Source organism: Berghia stephanieae, chromosome 4 (assembly GCF_034508935.2).
Source record: "Berghia stephanieae isolate SIO BIC M18660-M18661 chromosome 4, UCSD_Bste_1.3, whole genome shotgun sequence".
Classification (NCBI taxonomy): domain Eukaryota; kingdom Metazoa; phylum Mollusca; class Gastropoda; order Nudibranchia; family Aeolidiidae; genus Berghia; species Berghia stephanieae.
This window is the reverse complement of record NC_088363.1, coordinates 8,896,992-8,916,063: the sequence shown is the minus strand read 5'-3', so window position 1 is coordinate 8,916,063 and position 19,072 is coordinate 8,896,992. Positions and strand designations below refer to the sequence as shown.

Sequence of the window (19,072 nt, the reverse complement as noted above, 5' to 3'; positions counted from 1 at the left end):
AAATGGACATTTTATTGTACCTATTCTCGACACCTTTACAGAGAAAGAGAAGCACAAAGACTTGACCAGGAAGAAGCTGACAGGGTCCATTGTAAAATTGTGTACGCTGTAGACAATTTCTTGGAGGTACGTTTGGGGTTTATATATTGTATGATGTAGACAATTTCTTGGAAATAAGTTTGAGGTATAGTGTATACTGTGGACACTTTCTTGGGGGTAAGTTTGGGGTCTAGTGTATGGTGTGGACAATTTCTTGGGCGTAAAATTGGGGTATAGTGGTAGCTGTAGACAATTTCTTGGGGCTAAGTTTGGGGTCTAGTGTATGGTGTGGACAATTTCTTGGGCGTAAAATTGGGGTATAGTGGTAGCTGTAGACAATTTCTTGGGGGTAAGTTTGAGGTATAGTGGTTAGCTGTGGACAGTTTCTTGGGGGTACGTTTGGGGTATAGTGGTAGCTGTGGACAATTTCTTGGGGGTACGTTTGGGGTATAGTGGTAGCTGTGGACAGTTTCTTGGGGGTACGTTTGGGGTATAGTGGTAGCTGTGACAATTTCTTGGGGGTACGTTTGGGGTATATGGTAGCTGTGGACAGTTTCTTGGGGTACGTTTGGGTATAGTGGTAGCTGTGGACAGTTTCTTGGGGGTACGTTTGGGGTATAGTGGTAGCTGTGGACAGTTTCTTAGGGGTACGTTTGAGGTATAGTGGTAGCTGTAGACAATTTCTTGGGGGTTACGTTTGGGGATATAGTGGTAGCTGTGGACAGTTTCTTGGGGGTACGTTTGGGGTATAGTGGTAGCTGTGGACAGTTTCTTGGGGGTACGTTTGGGGTATAGTGGTAGCTGTAGACAATTTCTTGGGGTACGTTTGGGGTATAGTGGTAGCTGTGGACAGTTTCTTGGGGGTACGTTTGGGGTATAGTGGTAGCTGTGGGCAGTTTCTTGGGGGTACGTTTGGGGTATAGTGGTAGCGTAGACAATTCTTGGGGGTACGTTTGGGGTATAGTGGTAGCTGTGGACATTTCTTGGGGGTACGTTTGGGTATAGTGGTAGCTGTGGACAGTTTCTTGGGGGTACGTTTGGGGTATAGTGGTAGCTGTGGACAGTTTCTTGGGGTACGTTTGGGGTATAGTGGTAGCTGTGGACAGTTTCTTGGGGGTACGTTTGGGTATAGTGGTAGCTGTAGACAATTTCTTGGGGGTACGTTTGGGGTATAGTGGTAGCTGTGGACAGTTTCTTGGGGGTACGTTTGGGGTATAGTGGTAGCTGTGGACAGTTTCTTGGGGGTACGTTTGGGGTATAGTGGTAGCTGTAGACAATTTCTTGGGGGTACGTTTGGGGTATAGTGGTAGCTGTGGACAGTTTCTTGGGGGTACGTTTGGGTATAGTGGTAGCTGTGGACAGTTTCTTTGGGGTACGTTTGGGGTATAGTGGTAGCTGTAGACAATTTCTTGGGGGTACGTTTGAGGTATGGTGGTAGCTGTGGGCAGTTTCTTGCGGTACGTTTGGGGTATAGTGGTAGCTGTGGACAGTTTCTTGGGGGTACGTTTGGGGTATAGTGGTAGCTGTGGACAGTTTCTTGGGGGTACGTTTGAGGTATAGTGGTAGCTGTGGACAGTTTCTTGGGGGTACGTTTGGGGTATAGTGGTAGCTGTGGACAGTTTCTTGGGGATACGTTTGAGGTATAGTGGTAGCTGTGGACAGTTTCTTGGGGGTACATTTGGGGTATAGTGGTAGCTGTGGACAGTTTCTTGGGGGTACGTTTGGGGTATAGTGGTAGCTGTGGACAGTTTCTTGGGGGTACGTTTGGGGTATAGTGTAGCTGTAGACAATTTCTTGGGGGTACGTTTGGGGTATAGTGGTAGCTGTAGACAATTTCTTGGGGGTACGTTTGGGGTATAGTGGTAGCTGTAGACAATTTCTTGGGGGTACGTTTGGGGTATATTGGTAGCTGTAGACAATTTCTTGGGGGTACGTTTGGGGTATATTGGTAGTTGTAGACAGTTTCTTGGGGGTACGTTTGGGGTATATTGGTAGCTGTAGACAGTTTCTTGGGGGTACGTTTGGGGTATATTGGTAGCTGTAGACAGTTTCTTGGGCGTACGTTTGGGGTATAGTGGTAGCTGTAGACAGTTTCTTGGGGGTACGTTTGGGGTATATTGGTAGCTGTAGACAGTTTCTTGGGGGTACGTTTGGGGTATATTGGTAGTTGTAGACAGTTTCTTGGGGGTACGTTTGGGGTATAGTGGTAGCTGTGGACAGTTTCTTGGGGGTACGTTTGGGGTATAGTGGTAGCTGTAGACAATTTCTTGGAGGTAGTTTGGGGTATAGTGGTAGCTGTGGACAGTTCCTTGAGGTAAGTTTGGGGTATAATGGTAGATTTGGACAATGCCTTAGAGATAAGTTTGGGCTGTAGTGTATTCTGTGGACGTTTGCCCATTGCAATATGCGATCCTTCAGAAAAATTAGACCAGTATACGATTTACGTTTGTGTTATTGAGAAGGAATATATTATTTATCAAGTAGCAAACAAACAAATCTTTCTATCTCTGATCATTTAAGATTTAAATTCACTTTTCACCATTAGTTACAACCTGACATAACACCAAATCGATGCGCTAAGTTACATATTATGAGCAGTTTTTGAGAAGACTTTAAGTAATCTTGACTGGTCTTTAACTAGAGCATTATGAGCATTCATATAGAATGTAACCACTAAACGCGCTCAGCGCGCTTTACAAGATGTCCTAATCTAACATCAGCTTTTAATCAGTTGAACGAAACGAAGTCCGTTTGGCAAAAAAATGTGAGTAAAGGGCATTTTCCAGGCTCAACAATACGCCGGTCAGAACGGGACTCGATTCGAAGGCGAGTGTCATACCACAAGACTACATGACGCCTGTTAGACGATAATACATTTTTTTTCGACAGAGACAACTACGCGCCGCTCCGAGCGTGACATCAATCCCCGGTGTCTTACCACTGGACCATAGTGCTAGGGCATCATAGAAATAGCACTATAAGTAGACTCTGCCCTTTGTGGCATAACAATGCGTTGACCTCAAAGTCACGGGATGTTTGGAATGACCAAAGATATTATTGAATGATTAGTTTTTGTATACATTATGACTCTTTGGAAATGAAACGCATTGGCTAAATCGACTCGAATGAATGAGTATCTGGCTATCGGCAGTGGCAGATTATGTTGATAATGCTGTTGCAAAAACAATGCCAAACATGTTTGTAAGAGTGGCTTGCTTGGGGAAAGAATAAAAAGAATTGATGTGCATTGAGCATCCAAAAATTCGTGGAAATGTTCTATATAAATGAGCATATTTATTTTCTGTATTGTTGTTCGTTTGCTTGTTTCTATTATCAGCTCCTCGCCAAGAACAATGACGGTGACCAAGAATTTATATCTAAGGACGAACTGGAAGCAGCTCTGAATAGTGTATGTATTTTACAAATATATATATAATATATATATATATATATATATATATATATATATATATATATATCATATACACTAGTAAGAAGCCCGCAAGTTCGCGGGGAAAGAACTATTTTCATTCGATATTGTACCCACCATCATTTAATGAGGGCAGAACGTTGTCTGTGTAACTTGGTACATCCTCTGTTGATTTTTCTGTGTGGCCCAACATTAAGTGTAAGCCACTATAGCCTCTGACCCGTGACACAGCAACATACAGTTGTCGGTGTGTGAAAACAGGTTGTGGTAAGAAAATCTACTGCTAAAATAAACCTGAAGTAGCAGACGTGAGCAGAGTTGAAAGACGATCCTGGGATCGAAAACTTACCTTACATTACAATACTCTGGTGATCATGTTTGGTGGCGTTTTTATGCACCTCCGTTGGAGGTGTACAGAAACGCACCGTTTTTATGCACCTCCACTGGAGGTGTACAAAAAAGCACCGTTTTTATGCACCTCTGTTGGCAGTGCTGGTTGATTAATGAAAATGTTGCTGCTTGAAGCTCGAAGGAAAAAATAACGATACGTGTTGAATTGTAAGCCCCAATTTAATAGACGAAGAATTTCACACTTCTCTAAAACAGAATTTCCAATGAGACCAGTAGTATAATAAAATTCATTCATTAATTAACATGGACCTGAACACATCAAACAGTCTCATAACTGAAAAACGGGTATTGTCAAATGTATTCAAGTATATTGAATAGGGATGGCTTATTCGGCATGATAGTTGTCCAACAATTCCAACCTTATCCAATCTTTTTAAAAGGAGAAAACAAATATTCTCAGTTCCTAAAACATTTGACATTGTTTCCAATAACTTTTATAATACTTGTTAGTGGTCATATATATTTTTACGCAGATTATATTAAATAGTGGAATTAAAAAATAAGACACTAATCATTACCCCATTAACCAATTCCTTTGTTGATGAATAAAGTTAATTCGTTCATTTATTTATGGGTCAATATGTTATTCTTTTAATAGATGATGCCGTGAAGTTGTTGTTTTTTTTAATCTCCAGATAATTAGATTAAAAATTCTTTTCAACAGACCTTTTAAAAAAATCAAAAAAATCAATGTATCTTCGTATAAATGTTCGGTCAACCGACCAGGCAATAAAAAAGCATCAGTTTTTGAAATAGTTCAAACTTAAGGATCATTTGTTTTTATAAACAAAACTGATATTTTCAGAACATATCTTAGTATAGGATGCTTTATTAGAATAATCAAGTAAAAAAATATCTTAATCCCCCCCCCCCCCCCTTCTCGCCCACCTTCCAAGTCAGGATAACCCATCTTGATAGTACTTCAAAGTAAAAGCGCAGAAAAAAATCTAATCAGAGAAACCGCAGGTCCCATTCTTTTCTATACAATTTTTAGTTGCAAATGAAGAAAACAATTTTGCAAGATTTTTGGTTCAATTGTTTTCTATTTTAGAGCTAGATCCATTTTTAATTGTTTTATTTTATTTTTCAGAAAGACTTTTTACCAAAAAATAAAGAGCTTTTATTCGGAAAAGATTGCAGCGTTGAGAAAGTGTTTGAAATACTTAACAAAGATGGTGACGACCAGGTAAATGCTTGTTAACTTCTCTCTCTCTCTCTCTCTCTCTCTCTCTCTCACACACACACACACACACACACACACACACGCGCACATGCACACACCTGTCTTGCTTCTTCTTCTTCCTCTTATTATTATTCATCATCTCCTCCTCCTCCTCCTCCTCCTCCTCCTCCTCCCTGTTTGTCTTTGTCATTTTTAGTCTGACTGTGAACTGAAGACCCATAGCCACCTTAAGTGCTTGCCTATCACCCGGAGTAAACAGCCCACAGATCCTGAGCATAACTCACAATTTTAATAGAGATGATTGAAAAAAATAAACGCTTCGTGTCGTCAGGTCTTGCGATATAGATAGTATGCAGATGACGTCACTCAGGCCTTTGTTATTGTTTTTGCCATCCGCGTTTGTGAGTTGTTCTCACTAAACTGTATTAGACTATAAAAGTTCATGGTTACACAGAGTTTGTGTGTTGGTCCGTTATACTTCCGGATGGCAATGTTGTGAACTCCTTGGCCAAGCGCATTCTATCTTTAACTCCTTTATCAGTGTGTCAAAATATTGTGATAAATAGTCACTAACTGAGCCTGACCTATTTGTGTGTTTGACATGTACTAAGGGTATCTCATACAGGAAATATAGATAGTTCGAAGATGACGTCACTCAGGTCTTTGTTATTGTTTTTGCCATCCGCGTTTATGAGTAATGCTCAGTGAACTGTATTAACCCGACTATGTTCATGGGTACACATAGTTTTGTGTGTTGGTCCGTTATACTTCCGGATGGCAATGTTATGAGCTTCTTAGCCAAGCGCATACTATCTATAGTCAAGGGGACGAAACGAGGTAAATGACAGGAAATATTCTGATTGGTAAATGCTTTGTAATGGGCCAACCATCAATACTCTTCAACAGTCGTAACGTCACACCTTCCTAATGATGCATGGTAACTTAGTAACTCTGGCTCTAAACTATCGGAACAATGGCGGACGCCGTATGAAATATTTCCCCGGCGAGCATAAAAGCGTATCCAGAGGGAAAAAAAACACATAAATTTGATCATGTTTTGACTTTTACACATTCTTATCATAAGACATATGAAAAGTTCTAGCCAGCATGAAGAATAAAAAGTAATGATTTTCTTTGTTTAGAACCAAGATGGCCGCCGTTGCCGGGCGGCGTGACATCAGACTACTGAATCCAATTCCTCCGCCATAATTTTTCTGATGTTCTAGTAACCTTTACCCCCCCCCCCCCGCACCTACCCCACTCCCAATGCCTTTTATTCACATTATTTTATTAGCAAACTACCCTAAAATAAACTTGTTTTCCTTGGATTCAAGTAAGTAATATTGTTTGATAAGTTATAATGTTATGTTTCATACAAACATTATCCTTCCTTCCAGATTGCATATTATGAGCTTATCCAATTTGTAGAAGAGAGGGGCATTCGTGTGCAGGTGAGTTTGATGACTTATACACCGTATTCGTCTCAGCTTTACTGTTGATCAACGTATACAATTTAAAGAGAAACACTTTAGTTCTTTGATCAGATTACTTGATTTTTGCCCAGGCCCTGACTGGAGTTTTTGGTTGAGAGTCACATATAGGTGTCTGGATGAGACTCGAAGGTGATCTCAAACTTAGTACATTGATGATATGCTCTTGGAATTCTACATCTGATCCCTATTTGAACCAATTACCGGTTGTCTTATGTTTTCTTGGGTGCTTTGCTTGTAAATCTAGAATACTTTGACTATTCCATTCTCTTCTTTTTACTGGCGCTGATATGACCTGAATGTGTCGCAAGAACCGTAAAATAATTAAAAACAAAACAAACAGATATTGATGTGCACCTTCCTTCAAATATTTGCAGGTCTGATAACTGAACGCAATAATTGGCTTGATTTAACATTGTTGTAATGGACACTATTGTGCGTTGGTTTGAGAGTATTTCCCATACAACAATGAGGCCATAACTTAACAATTTCTTGGTTGGGTTCCTGACCTCCCATAGTGGGCAGGGAGGTATTTACTGTCTTCTATCCCCTTATATCTGTTTTCCAACTTGCTTTCTGTCTTTGTCTTGGAATGATATTACTTGGTTTTGACCTGGCCCTGGCCAGATACCTTAACTGGGAGGGAAACAGTTAAATGTATGGTTAGTTTTGGGAGATGATATTTTTTCCTTGCAAATCATCTCTATCTCATTCACTTTATTATGTTTTGTTTCCACAATATATAGATTTGTAAACATTTGAGTGTATTCCTCTTAGTGGGGGAACCTGTACATGTGTCTGGATGAGACTTTTAGGTGAGCTCAAACTAAGTACTTTGATAGTGTGCTCTTGGAATCTACAACTGTTTCCTATGAGAAATCAACTCCCCTTTTTCCTACCTTTTCTTGGGTGCTTTAATTGTAATTCTAAAACTGTTTTCCATGTTGGCGCTGAGATGACATTAATGTGCTGCAAACGCCATCAAACCCTTAAAAACAAACAAACAAAACAATTTAACAATTCGGGATTTCAGACCTGCAAATAAGTACACGTCGTTGTGCACGAATCAGCTGAGTGATTGATTATAATGTATGGAGATTGAATGCCCTGATGACGCAGTGAACTGTTGAAACAAATTTGTAGGCATAACAAGAATAAGAGGAGAGAATACGAACATAACTATTTATTTATTTATATATCTATATATTTATTAGTTAACATTTATCATTATTATCTATTTATTTTATATATGTCTCTAAAATATTTCTCATCTTTGTGTCAGGTTCGTTTCCAGGGATATAACAGGAGAGATATCACCAGCTTGGGCTCATTCCTAAACGCCCTACAATTAACCATGTTTACCAATCTCAAGTACACTTCTGTCAACGTAAGTAAAGAACTTTAGCCTCTAGTTAGCGCAATATGCACTAAACGTGTTCAAAGCATTTTGAAAGAGACTCATATCCAACAGCAACACTTAACATATAGGACGCGATACGACGCCTGTTAGACGATGGTACATTTTTTAACGGCCATGTCCTCATTTTACGCCTGAGTATGGTCACAGAATGTGAGTAAAGTACCTTTTCCAAGGACTCAACTATGCACCGCTCAGAGTGGATCCCAACCTTCCGATCCGAAGGCGAGTATCATACTACTAGACCACATAGCAAAATGCGACTGTTACCATCTTACATTATTGGACCCTCATCCAATTTTCTAGGTTTTGTTAGTGTATTCCTCCTTGTTGGGTCTTGTGCTTTTGTCCGGATGAGACTTATAGGTGATCTCAAACTAAGTACATTGGTGTTATGCTCTAAGAATCTACATCTGATCCCTATTTGTTCCCAGTTCCCCTTTGTCTTACTTTCTCTTGGGTGCTTTGATTGTAATTCTAGAACTTTTCACTATCCCATTTTCTTCCTGTTTACTGGCGCTGACATAACCTAAATGTGTTGCAAGCGCCGTAAAACCCTTTAAAAAACAACAACAAATAGGTCTTTGTTTTTTATTATCATTGTTATTTTGAAGAAGTGGTGCAGACAAAACATAAATAGTCTAATGGCAATGGTGTCGGTAGATCAGCGATTGTCTCGTAACTAAATCGAGCAGCCGTAACGGGATGGGTGATAACGTGCTCAAATATCTGGTCTCGGTGTCTAGTGTCTCTTTTACAAACATAACCTTACTCGACTTGGTGTGAATGAGTACCTGACTACATTAATTGATTATATATGTTGTTTTTTTCATATTTGTCCAATGTTCATGCAACAGGTGAAAGATGCCGACAGAACGGTAGGCATCAACACAGGACATCTGGGAACAATGGACTACGAGTTGGAAGATGAAGACAGAGAGTTTGTTGTCGAGGTAAAAACCATATCTTGTTCGATCATAATATGTATAGACCGAATGCGGATGACTTCACGCAAATATCATCCACAGTTGCTTCCTTTGAAGTAAGTAAGACCACTGTAACTTCCTATGGCGTTGTTTACATTGGGAACTTCAACTGATTGTGGCCGAGTCAACACACAACTGTCAAAATGCCGAGGAGTTGTGCTGTCTATGGATGCAATAAATCGTCTAAAATGAAAGGATTATGTTTCTATGGGATTCCGTCCGTAAAAATATAATGGACAGTGTCTGGCAATGATAGTGATGGACGATTATACACCGACAGCTTTTTTGAAACTCAGCTCTTTTAAACATGTATCCACATTCCAGAATATGGAAACTTTCGTAATGGATATCGAAATAAGTAAAGGTAATAAAATACCAAGAAAAGTGTAAAATTACCCAACAATAAATCAGCCGATGAATAATATTGAATATTGAATAGTATGTATAGATGTATATAATATAATATATATATATATATATATATATATATATATATATATATATATATATATATATATATATGAGTGTTGGTGGGTACTCGTAGTACGAAAGTGCTCGATAATGATGGTTAGAGCTAATATAGAATACAAATTGTCACTCACATTCTATGGCCGATACGTTCGTTTCTGTGGGCTTATTCCACTTCCTCAGTCGGCGTGATGTCCGATTTTTTTTTACTCCATACGAGGTGCTTGTTCTTGGTTCCGTTGTGAAGTGGTGATTCGTGTTGATGTGTAGTGGCATTGTTGTGGTGTGCTCTCATTGCTTATATTATGAGTGTGTGTGTGTGTGTGTGTGTGTGTGTGTGTGTAGGTGTCTTGTGTTTGGTGTGTACATGAGTGTGTATGATATTGTTGTGGAATGTGGTTACGTGGAGAGGCGCGGGGGGGGGGGAGAGGGAGAGGCGGGGGGGGGGGGGAAGAGGGGGAGGCAGGGGGGGGGGGGGGGAGGCGGGGGGAGGAGGAGGAGGAGGAGGGGTATAATAGGGTCGGGAAGGTGGGGGGGGGGAAGGGTTATTTGACCTTTTGCGTTTTGAGCTTGAATTTGTTAGTGTGTCTGCACATTGTCATTAGTTCTGATCTTTTGTTTAAGGTGCTTAAACAAAAGCACCTTAAGCGCCTTAAACAAAAGATCAGAACTAATGACAATGTGCAGACACTAACAAATTCAAGCTCCAAACGCAAAATGTCTAATAACCCTCCCCCCCCCTTCCCCCCCCCTTCCCCCCCCCCTTCCCGACCCTATTATACCCCTCCTCCCCCTCTCCCCTCCCCCACCCGCCTCCCCCTCTTATATATATATATATATATATATATATATATATATATATATATATATCCTTGCAATGGCAACAATATACATTGGCTCCCATTACCCACACTCTTATTCGGGTGTTCCATATAGTTCGCCAGACCTTTCATCGGATCTCTGCCGCCCATATCCAAACCCGGCTAGTGGGAAGAGATTCGGCACCCGGCTTAAGTCTCAAACAGCTATCCCAAAACCGCTCTATTGCAACACCAGGTTTGAATACGCGGTCCTCTGCGAACCTGGATGCATAGCCCAGCATGTGCCTGCACTTGTCACCAGGCAGGATGCAACGGCCTAAGCCTTCCCAACCACGTCAACGGTTGAAGCACTGCGCATTTACGCGGTGGGGGGTCGTCTGCGTCCAATTACTCCTCTCTGCCAGGAGTTTCCTCCAATCTACTAGGAGGTTTGGTTCCCACTACGGCTGTATCGTTGTTCCGAGTCGCGGGCACCTCCCACCCTCAAAGGAGGTGCCAAGTTCTCGCACCTGGGCTTCGTACATCTCCTACCTGCTGGGTTTTGCCAAGTATCCACGCTTGAGCCCCGTGCGCCTCCTTCCGGCAAGGAGATGCCGCGCGCAATTGTCCCACCAGGCCTTTGATCCCCCAACCATGGCCCTTCAGCACAGCCATTTGGGAAAAGTGGTCTCTGACCCCACAGGAGCCGTATCCCCGGCACGTCCTGGCCAGCAAAAGCCAGAGCTCCACGGACGTAGCCGCCGTCCTGGCCTTGCGGCTGGACATGCGTTGGCATTGGTCCGTCTTACCGCTTTAGGTCGAGGCTATTTTTGGGTGGGATAACACTTTAGGCGCCTGAAATCATATGGTTTTCCGGGATAGTCTAGTGATGGTTGAACGGTTAACCTCTGCTGCTAGGTTAGCACTTAAGTGCCCCCACCGCTGTATGATACATACGACAAGCCGGTGATTCACGATGTTTATAACTTTAAAAATCAGCATGCAGTATAGAGTAGACAAAGTTTAAAGAATAATGCTCAATGTGCATTTTGAATTTGATATGGATATGATATGGATGATGTCAAAGCAATGCGAATAAACTATCGTGAGGTCATACTTGCTCTCTTCCGGTTCAAAACTCATTTGAAGTGTGTAACCAGACAATGTATAAACAATCAATAAGTTTCATATTGATTTATAAGGGGACATAACTATTTAAGTGGTAAGATGTATAGTAGTAGTAGTAGTAGTAGTAGTAGTAGTAGTAGTAGTAGTAGTAGTAGTAGTAGTAGTAGTAGTAGTAGTAGTAGCAGCAGTAAGCTTCGCAGTCCGAGTGACGCTTGCAGAGAATTGTGTGATTCAGTCATGGTCGATAAGTATAGCGGCTCTCTCTCTATCCATGTTGTTAATTGTTTCATTGGTCACGGTCCTGGGCCAGAGTTTTGAGGCTGCCAAGGTCTTGTTGTGACGTTAGTACGGATAGCACTGTAGTATTTCTTAGTTCTTCAGAGATTAATTCGGCCTCATCTGAATCCAGAAAAGTTCTGATATGTAGAGAGATCCTGGTTCAGGGTTGTTACTATTGATGTTGGTGGTCTTCCTACCTATTTGTTGCCATGAAGGAAATATTTTGTCATTGCAGTTTGGGCTGGACTGTTATCTTCTCGGCGTAGCCTCCATCGTTGTTCTTTTATTACTATACTCAGACGGTAGTAAATAGTAAACAATAGTAAATAATGAATTTATATAGCGCCTAATCATCCACGTTAATCGTGTTCTGCGGCGCTTTACATAATAAAAATGAAAATGTTTAAAAACAACAAAATTAAAAATCACGACACTATATGATACATAATAAGCATGCATACAAAACAAAATCCAAGCAACATCTATTTCAAGAAAAATAAGCCTCACGGAACAACTCAGTCTTCAGACATTTCCTGAAAGATGATAAATTTTCACAAACGTTGGGCCCTGGTTTCTTCATAGAGATGTATAAGCAGATTCTAATTATTATTGACGTACAAGAGCGAGAATGGATTATTTTTTATTGACGAAGAGCATTTATATCGGCGAGAAAATAAGATGATATCACTCGGATACGAGAAGATCAGCTGCACATTGTATGTAACCAGTCCTCCGGAGGATTGGTCATTATACACACTTCCAATGAGATTGGAACCAGTATTCTGACGTCATATAATTGTTCCTTATTCAGTAGTGGAAGGTAATTTAAATTAATGGATGATTGCTGACACCATTTTCCATTTCAGAGAGGGTACAACGCCACCATGAGTTTCTTACGTTACTACGCCGTCAAACATCCCAGCGGTGTGAAAAAACGCGAAGTCCCAATCACAGTCCAAACCAAACAGCCGGAATCGAAGCGTGTCTCTACATCAAATGGAGAACACTCTTCAGATAACATCAAGAATGGGGAGGAGAAAAAGCTGAAGTAGAGATTATAGCAATGGTGCTCATTGAAGTTGGCGACAATAAAATAGAACTATCTCAATTTTTATCGCTCATTTAAGAAACAAAAAAATTATATATATATATTTTATTTCATATCATCTCCTAACTGTATTGTGCAATGTATATATATATATATATATATTATATATATATATATATATATATATATATATATTATATATATAATGTGCAGGTCTGATTACTAAATTTGTCATTGGCTCATTGATGTAATGGATATACTGTCAAACTAAACGCAAAATATTGTCCATAACAACAATGTTACATGAACGCCATACTTGCAGTTGGTCATCAGGCCTGCGAATATGTCCACGTCGGTTTTATATCGTGGTGAGTTCATTGCTTAAAAAAGAATTTGTAATTTAAGAAGATCTTTTGATAAAGGTACTGTATTTTATTGCCTTGAACATAGTCATATGTTTTACATTTCATGAGTTGAGGCAGGCATATTTTTGGGGATTTTTTCTTTTCTTTTTCTCCCCGTTTTATCTTGCATAGTTTCATATACACTTTTAATATAATTTTATTTAACACCCGTGCCTGCTAGCTGATTTGTTACATCTTTTATAATATATTGGTTATAATATCGTGAGTGTGTATTGACATCAGCTTTAATCCATGAAGCTCCTTTTTAAAAATTGATTACATGCATAGTTTTAGCTATGTATGATCTTCTACTAAGTGCCACGGCGACAAGTTGTATAGATTTTGCTGTGAAATTAAATTCTTAACTTACTAGGTGGGGTTCTTGACCTCCCATACTGGGTACGAATGTTATCGTGTTTTCTATAAATCTTTTTTCCAACGTGCTGTCTTTGTCTTAGAATGATATACGTTGGCATTGTGCTTTCCTAGAATGAGTCCTTTGCCGGAAGGGAACAATCAAATGTATAATTGTGAATCATTTCTCTGTTATGTATTTCTATATATGTTGTTTTGAATTATAACGTCAGCATTTGAGTGTGTTCTTCTCAGTCTGATCCTGTGCCCATGTCTGGATGAGACTTTTAGATGATCTCAAACTAAGCACACTAATCATATACCCTTGGAATCTATATCTGTTTCCAATTTAAACCATTCCGTTTGCCTTTTATCTCGTGTGTTTTCAATTGTAATTCTAGAATTTTAGACCATCTCATTGGCTTCCTTTTTATTGGAGCAGATATGACCTAGATGTGTTGAAAGCGCCATAAAGCATTAAAAACAAATTCATTGCAATTTGTGTTTATATCATATCGGTTAAGGTATGAACTTTAAAAAGTGGATTATTTTAAAAATAAATTATATTTTAAAACGATCAATTGCATTCATGTTATTTTATACTTAGCTGCTCTGAGAAAAGCTGAACGCGTTGGCAACAAGAAAGCAACAAAATGCAGTTTTGGAGTCTAATTCGGCTTTATGGGTGGGGTTCCTGACCTCCCATAGTGGGCAGGGGGGTACATACCGTGTCTTCTATCCCCTATATCTGTTATATCCAACATGCTTTCTGTCTTTGTCTTGGAATGAGATTACTTGGTTTTGTCCTGGTCCTGGCCAGATGCCCTGGCTGAGAGGGAAACAGTTGAATGTATAGTTAGTTTTGGGAGATGATATTTTTTTCATTGTAAATCATCTCTCTGATATGCACTGTATTATGCTTTCTTTATATTATATATGATTTGTAAAACATTTGAGTGTGTTCCTCTTAGCGGGGACCTGTGCTTGTGTCTGGATGAGACTTTTAGTGATCTCAAACTAAGTACTTTGATAGAGTGCTTTTGGAATCTACACCTGTTTCTTATTTGAACCAATTCCCCTTTGTCTTCCCTTTTCTTGGATGCTTTATTGTAATTCTAGAATTTTTTACTATCCCATTTTCTTCCTTTTTACTGGCGCTGATATGACCTTAATGTGTTGCAAGCGCCGTAAAACCCTTAAAAGCATAAAAAGCCTAATTCGGCTTTATGGTCTTGTTGTATGGCAATTGAGGGCGAGACATGACACCTGTTAGGGGATTTTATTTTTTTGTATCACACAGTGACGACTCTCTTAACTGCAAGGTGCTCATTTTACACATGTGAAAAAATGTGAGAAGTCTTTTCCAACAGCTCAGAATGGGAGTCGAACCCATGACCTTCTAATCACTAGACAACATAGGTAGACACTTTACCTTTGATGTGATATTCGTATATCAAAATTCTGTGAAATTAGGCCCAAATGGTGCATTACAAAAGTACCAAAAGGAACGCATTCAGTTTGTGTTTGTGAAATACATCAAATTTCAAAATTAATCATAATATTAGCTTTTCCCATGTTTCATCCATTATGTTTTGTTGAAAAGGGGAAAAGTATCTCTCTCTGTAAATCAAATGGAAGTTTCCATTCAGTTTTACCATGCGGCTATGTGGTCCTGTTGTATGACACTCGCTTTCGGATCGGAAGGTCCTGGGTTCGAGCCTCGCGTCGGCGCATAGTTGAGTCCTTGGAGAAGGCTATTTACTCACATTCTCTCACCGTAAACAGACGTGAAATGAGTACCTGGCCTTTAACAGCGTTGTCTTAGTCCGAAAAATTGTAATATCGCCTAGCAGGCGGCATGCCCCATCCTACACGTTAAATGTTGCTGTTGACCAGGGACCCCTTGTAAAGCGCTTTGAGCACATTTAGTGGATATTGCGCTATATAAAGCTCAATTTAATTTAATTTAATTAACCATTGATATTTATACGAGGAAAACTGAACAATAAAAATGAAATGAAACTTTTTACATCATTATATTTCCTAAATCCCCATGTCAACATACAAAAAAAAAAAATTGAAAAATACCGGGATGTCAACAAGTCTGTTTATTTTTGATGCCTTTTTCTTGGTGGGGATCCTGACCTCCCATAGTGGGCAGGGTACATGCTGTGTCTTCTATCCCCCAACACGTTTTCCAATTGTTTCCTGTCGTTGTCTTGGAATGAGATTACTTGGAATCGTTTTGTCCTGGCCCTGGCCGGAGTTCCTTGGCTTGGAGGGAAACAGTCGAATGTATAGTTATAGTTTTGGAAGATGATATTTTTTTCCTTGTAAATCATCTCTCTGTTATGCATTGTAGTATGTTTAGTTTACATATTATATTATATGATCAGTAAACATTTGAGTGTATTCCTCTTAGTTAGGACATGTGCTTGTGTCTGGATGAGACTTTTAGGTGATCTCAAACTAAGTACTTTGACGGTGTGCTCTTGGAATCTACATCTGTTCCCTATTTGAACCAATTCCCCTTTGTCTCACCTTTTCTTTTGTGCTTTAATTGTAATTCTAGAAATTTTTACTATCCCATTTTCTTCCTTTATACTGGCGCTGATATGACCTTAATGTGTTGCAAGCGCCGTAAAACCCTTAAAACATTTGATGCCATTTTGGACAGCTCGAAGGCTTTGGTAACATGAAGCGAGTTGTACGCAATTTGTCGTACAAACTTCTCAACAACAAAAATTAAAATTAATGAACAACTCAAAAACACATCCAAAAATCGACATAAGTTTTTAAATAAGCTTATTCAAAAGTATTGCATCTTATCCATTTCATAATCATAAATTCACACAAGAGTTAGTTTATGACTATCAGTCGGCGAGAAAAAAAAATCCCTCAAAAATATATATTTTTTTTACTTATCGAGTCAAAAATGGAAAGATTAAAATGTTTATTAGACATATTTTACAATAAATAACTCTATTTACCGAGGTATATGCAATGTATATAGATTGATTAACCCATGACTCGTACTATGAGATCATAGTAAAAAAAGGGCAGTTATGGCAATAGTTTGGCATCCATAGCAACAAGAGATCACGTTACGATTAAGCGGGAACCCTCAATAGGATTCAGTAGTCTGATGTCACGTCGGCCCAGCATTAGCAACAAGCAACTTGGTTCTAAACAAAGAAAATCGTTACTTTTTATTCTTCATGCTGGCTAGAACTTGTTCATATGTCATGTGATCACACTGTATAAAAGTCAAAACATGATAAGGTTTATAATCTTTTTCTCCTCTGGATACACTTTTATGCTCGTCGGAGAAGTATTTCATAAGGGCGTCCGCAAATTTTCGATAGTTTAGAACCAGTTACTAAGTTACTATGCGTCATTACTCGGGAAGTGACGTCACGACTGTTGAAGTCTATTCATAAATGTAATCAGACAGTCAAAAACCACGTCAAACTTCCATGCTGATTCTGCGTTATCCGGCAAACAAAGTCGCTTCTTTTAACGGGGTAAACAGGATAATCAATGACCAACATTACATTGTCGGACTTTGTGTCATACTCAAAACGGCTTGTTAGAAAAGAAAAGAGAAAAAATCGTACAGAAAAACAACTCCCACCTAAGTTAGTTACCTAGTCTTTAACTGGGTTTATTTGAACATGAAAAAGGCGAAATAAATACAGGCAGTACATTACATATGTAATCAAAAAACAAAAACTTATAATAAATATCACACCGGGTTATCAGGTGCCACATGGCAATCAAAATATTTTTTTTTAACCCGGAAAAAGGGACCTTTTATTTATGTAAGGAAGGAAATGCAAAAAATATATAATAGATAACTCGAAACAAGAACGTTGGGAATGAATACAGACCCTAAGATTATATATGTAATCAAACTTAGAAAAACAAGCGTACTTTAAATCAGTGTTATTTGGCATCCAACTTTTTTTTTGTTTGAATAGAAACAAAATAAATCTACAACACCTATCTACAACACCGAACATTTCACAGTGACTGCATATCAATATTAAACCATCAGGCCCCAAATAGAACCAGGGCAATCACGAACCGAAAAAATGCCGGATGGTGCAATGGCACTGTTTAAGAATCAAAGAAAGACAATCGTCGTGAGGAACGAAAATTTAAAAAAAAATGAGCTTTTATATAGCGCAATATCCACTAAATGTGCTCAAAGCGCTGTACAAGGGGTCCCCGACCAACAGCTTCATTTACAATTTATGACGGGACACCTGTTAGGCGATATTGCATTTTTTCGGATAGAGACAACGCTGTTAACGGCCACATGAGTACGGTGAGAGAATGTGAGTAAAGAGCCTTTTCCAAGGACTCAACTATGCCCCGAGCGAGGCTCGAACCCAGGACCTTCCGATCCGAAAGCGAGTGTCATACCATTAGACCACATAGCCGCACAAATGGCATTCATCTGTGCTACACGAGCATAAAGATATCTAGATATATTAAATTCAAAAATAATTGCACCAAGATCGTCAAGACTGATAATCGACAATTTTACGCATCAAAATTTGCAAATGTACGTCTACGAGTAAAGATCTTCATTCAATAACAAAGGAATTAATTGGCTGCCAAGGACCCACCAGCATCCCAGAATCGGAACCGGGTGCCAGTTGTGCACATCATTCCAATTTCTTCAGCGATACAATTTTTTAAAATCCGAGCAAGCTTTGACCAAACAGCCTAACCCACACATGCTCTCGCCTCTGGAAACACCCTCGATTTTCTGAAACCAGCCAAATCTGAAGAAGTACGAACAAAAATTTTCTCGCCAGTCCTACAAAGCAATGTGATTTAGATGATCGTCTCACCATCTTTTTAAATCCCATAATGACGCCATAGACGTATCTATTACAAATATTGAAACCATTCTCTCCGTTTGGGTGTATTTCCTAGTCTGTTCCAAAAATCCCTAGTTAGACCGCTTAGTTAAAAAAACAGGACTTGATGAAAAAGAATTGAGTAATTACAGACCCGTTTCTAATCTAACCTTTATCTCAAAAATTTTAGGAAAATTTGTCTCATCTAGATTATTTCGTCATATCGATTTTAACGACTTAATTGTAGCTTTCCAATCAGCCTACAAAGCCCGTCACCGTACGGAAACTGTCCTATTGAAATTATAATATTCGGACCTTTTGGATCATGTTGAACTTAAGAAAGTTTGTATGCTAACAATGTGAGATTTGTCGGCGGCATTCGACACCATCGAACATATGATTTTATTGATAGACTGGAAATCACCTTCAGTGTCCGAGGCAGTCCCCTGGCCGGGTTTACATCGTACCTAAGTTACAAAAAGGATATTGTCAAAATACATAATCGCTGTTCCAGAAAAAAACTACTTTTTTATACAGCGTACCCCATAGCTCTGTATTTGGTCCTGTTTTATTTATCACATTGTACACTCAACCCTTGACGCAAATTTGCACTGAGCATAACATGCAGTTTCCCTTTTACGCCGACGATACCCACATGTACAATTCTTATATTTTATCAAACCTCCCTAAACTTGTGACTAACAGAAGAGCAGACAGTAAAAGTCTGAATGATTATAAACAGGCTGATACTAAACGACAATACA

At 39.3% G+C, this 19,072-nt stretch overlaps 1 protein-coding gene across 7 annotated transcripts in view; it reads left to right on the top strand.

Moving 5' to 3' along the window:
* Nucleotides 1–12,831, top strand: part of LOC144969993 (uncharacterized) — a 32,729-nt gene extending 19,898 nt beyond the window's left edge. For all 7 annotated transcript variants that reach the window (XM_078909128.1, XM_078909124.1, XM_078909122.1 and 4 more), the window contains 7 exons: nt 42–126; nt 3,377–3,448; nt 4,971–5,066; nt 6,461–6,514; nt 7,836–7,940; nt 8,828–8,923; nt 12,498–12,831. In XM_078909128.1, the coding sequence (XP_078765254.1) occupies nt 42–126; nt 3,377–3,448; nt 4,971–5,066; nt 6,461–6,514; nt 7,836–7,940; nt 8,828–8,923; nt 12,498–12,683 (694 nt within the window). In that variant the 3' untranslated portion in view covers nt 12,684–12,831. The remainder of the gene's footprint in view (nt 1–41; nt 127–3,376; nt 3,449–4,970; nt 5,067–6,460; nt 6,515–7,835; nt 7,941–8,827; nt 8,924–12,497) is intronic.
* The last annotated feature ends 6,241 nt before the right edge of the window (nt 12,832–19,072 follow it).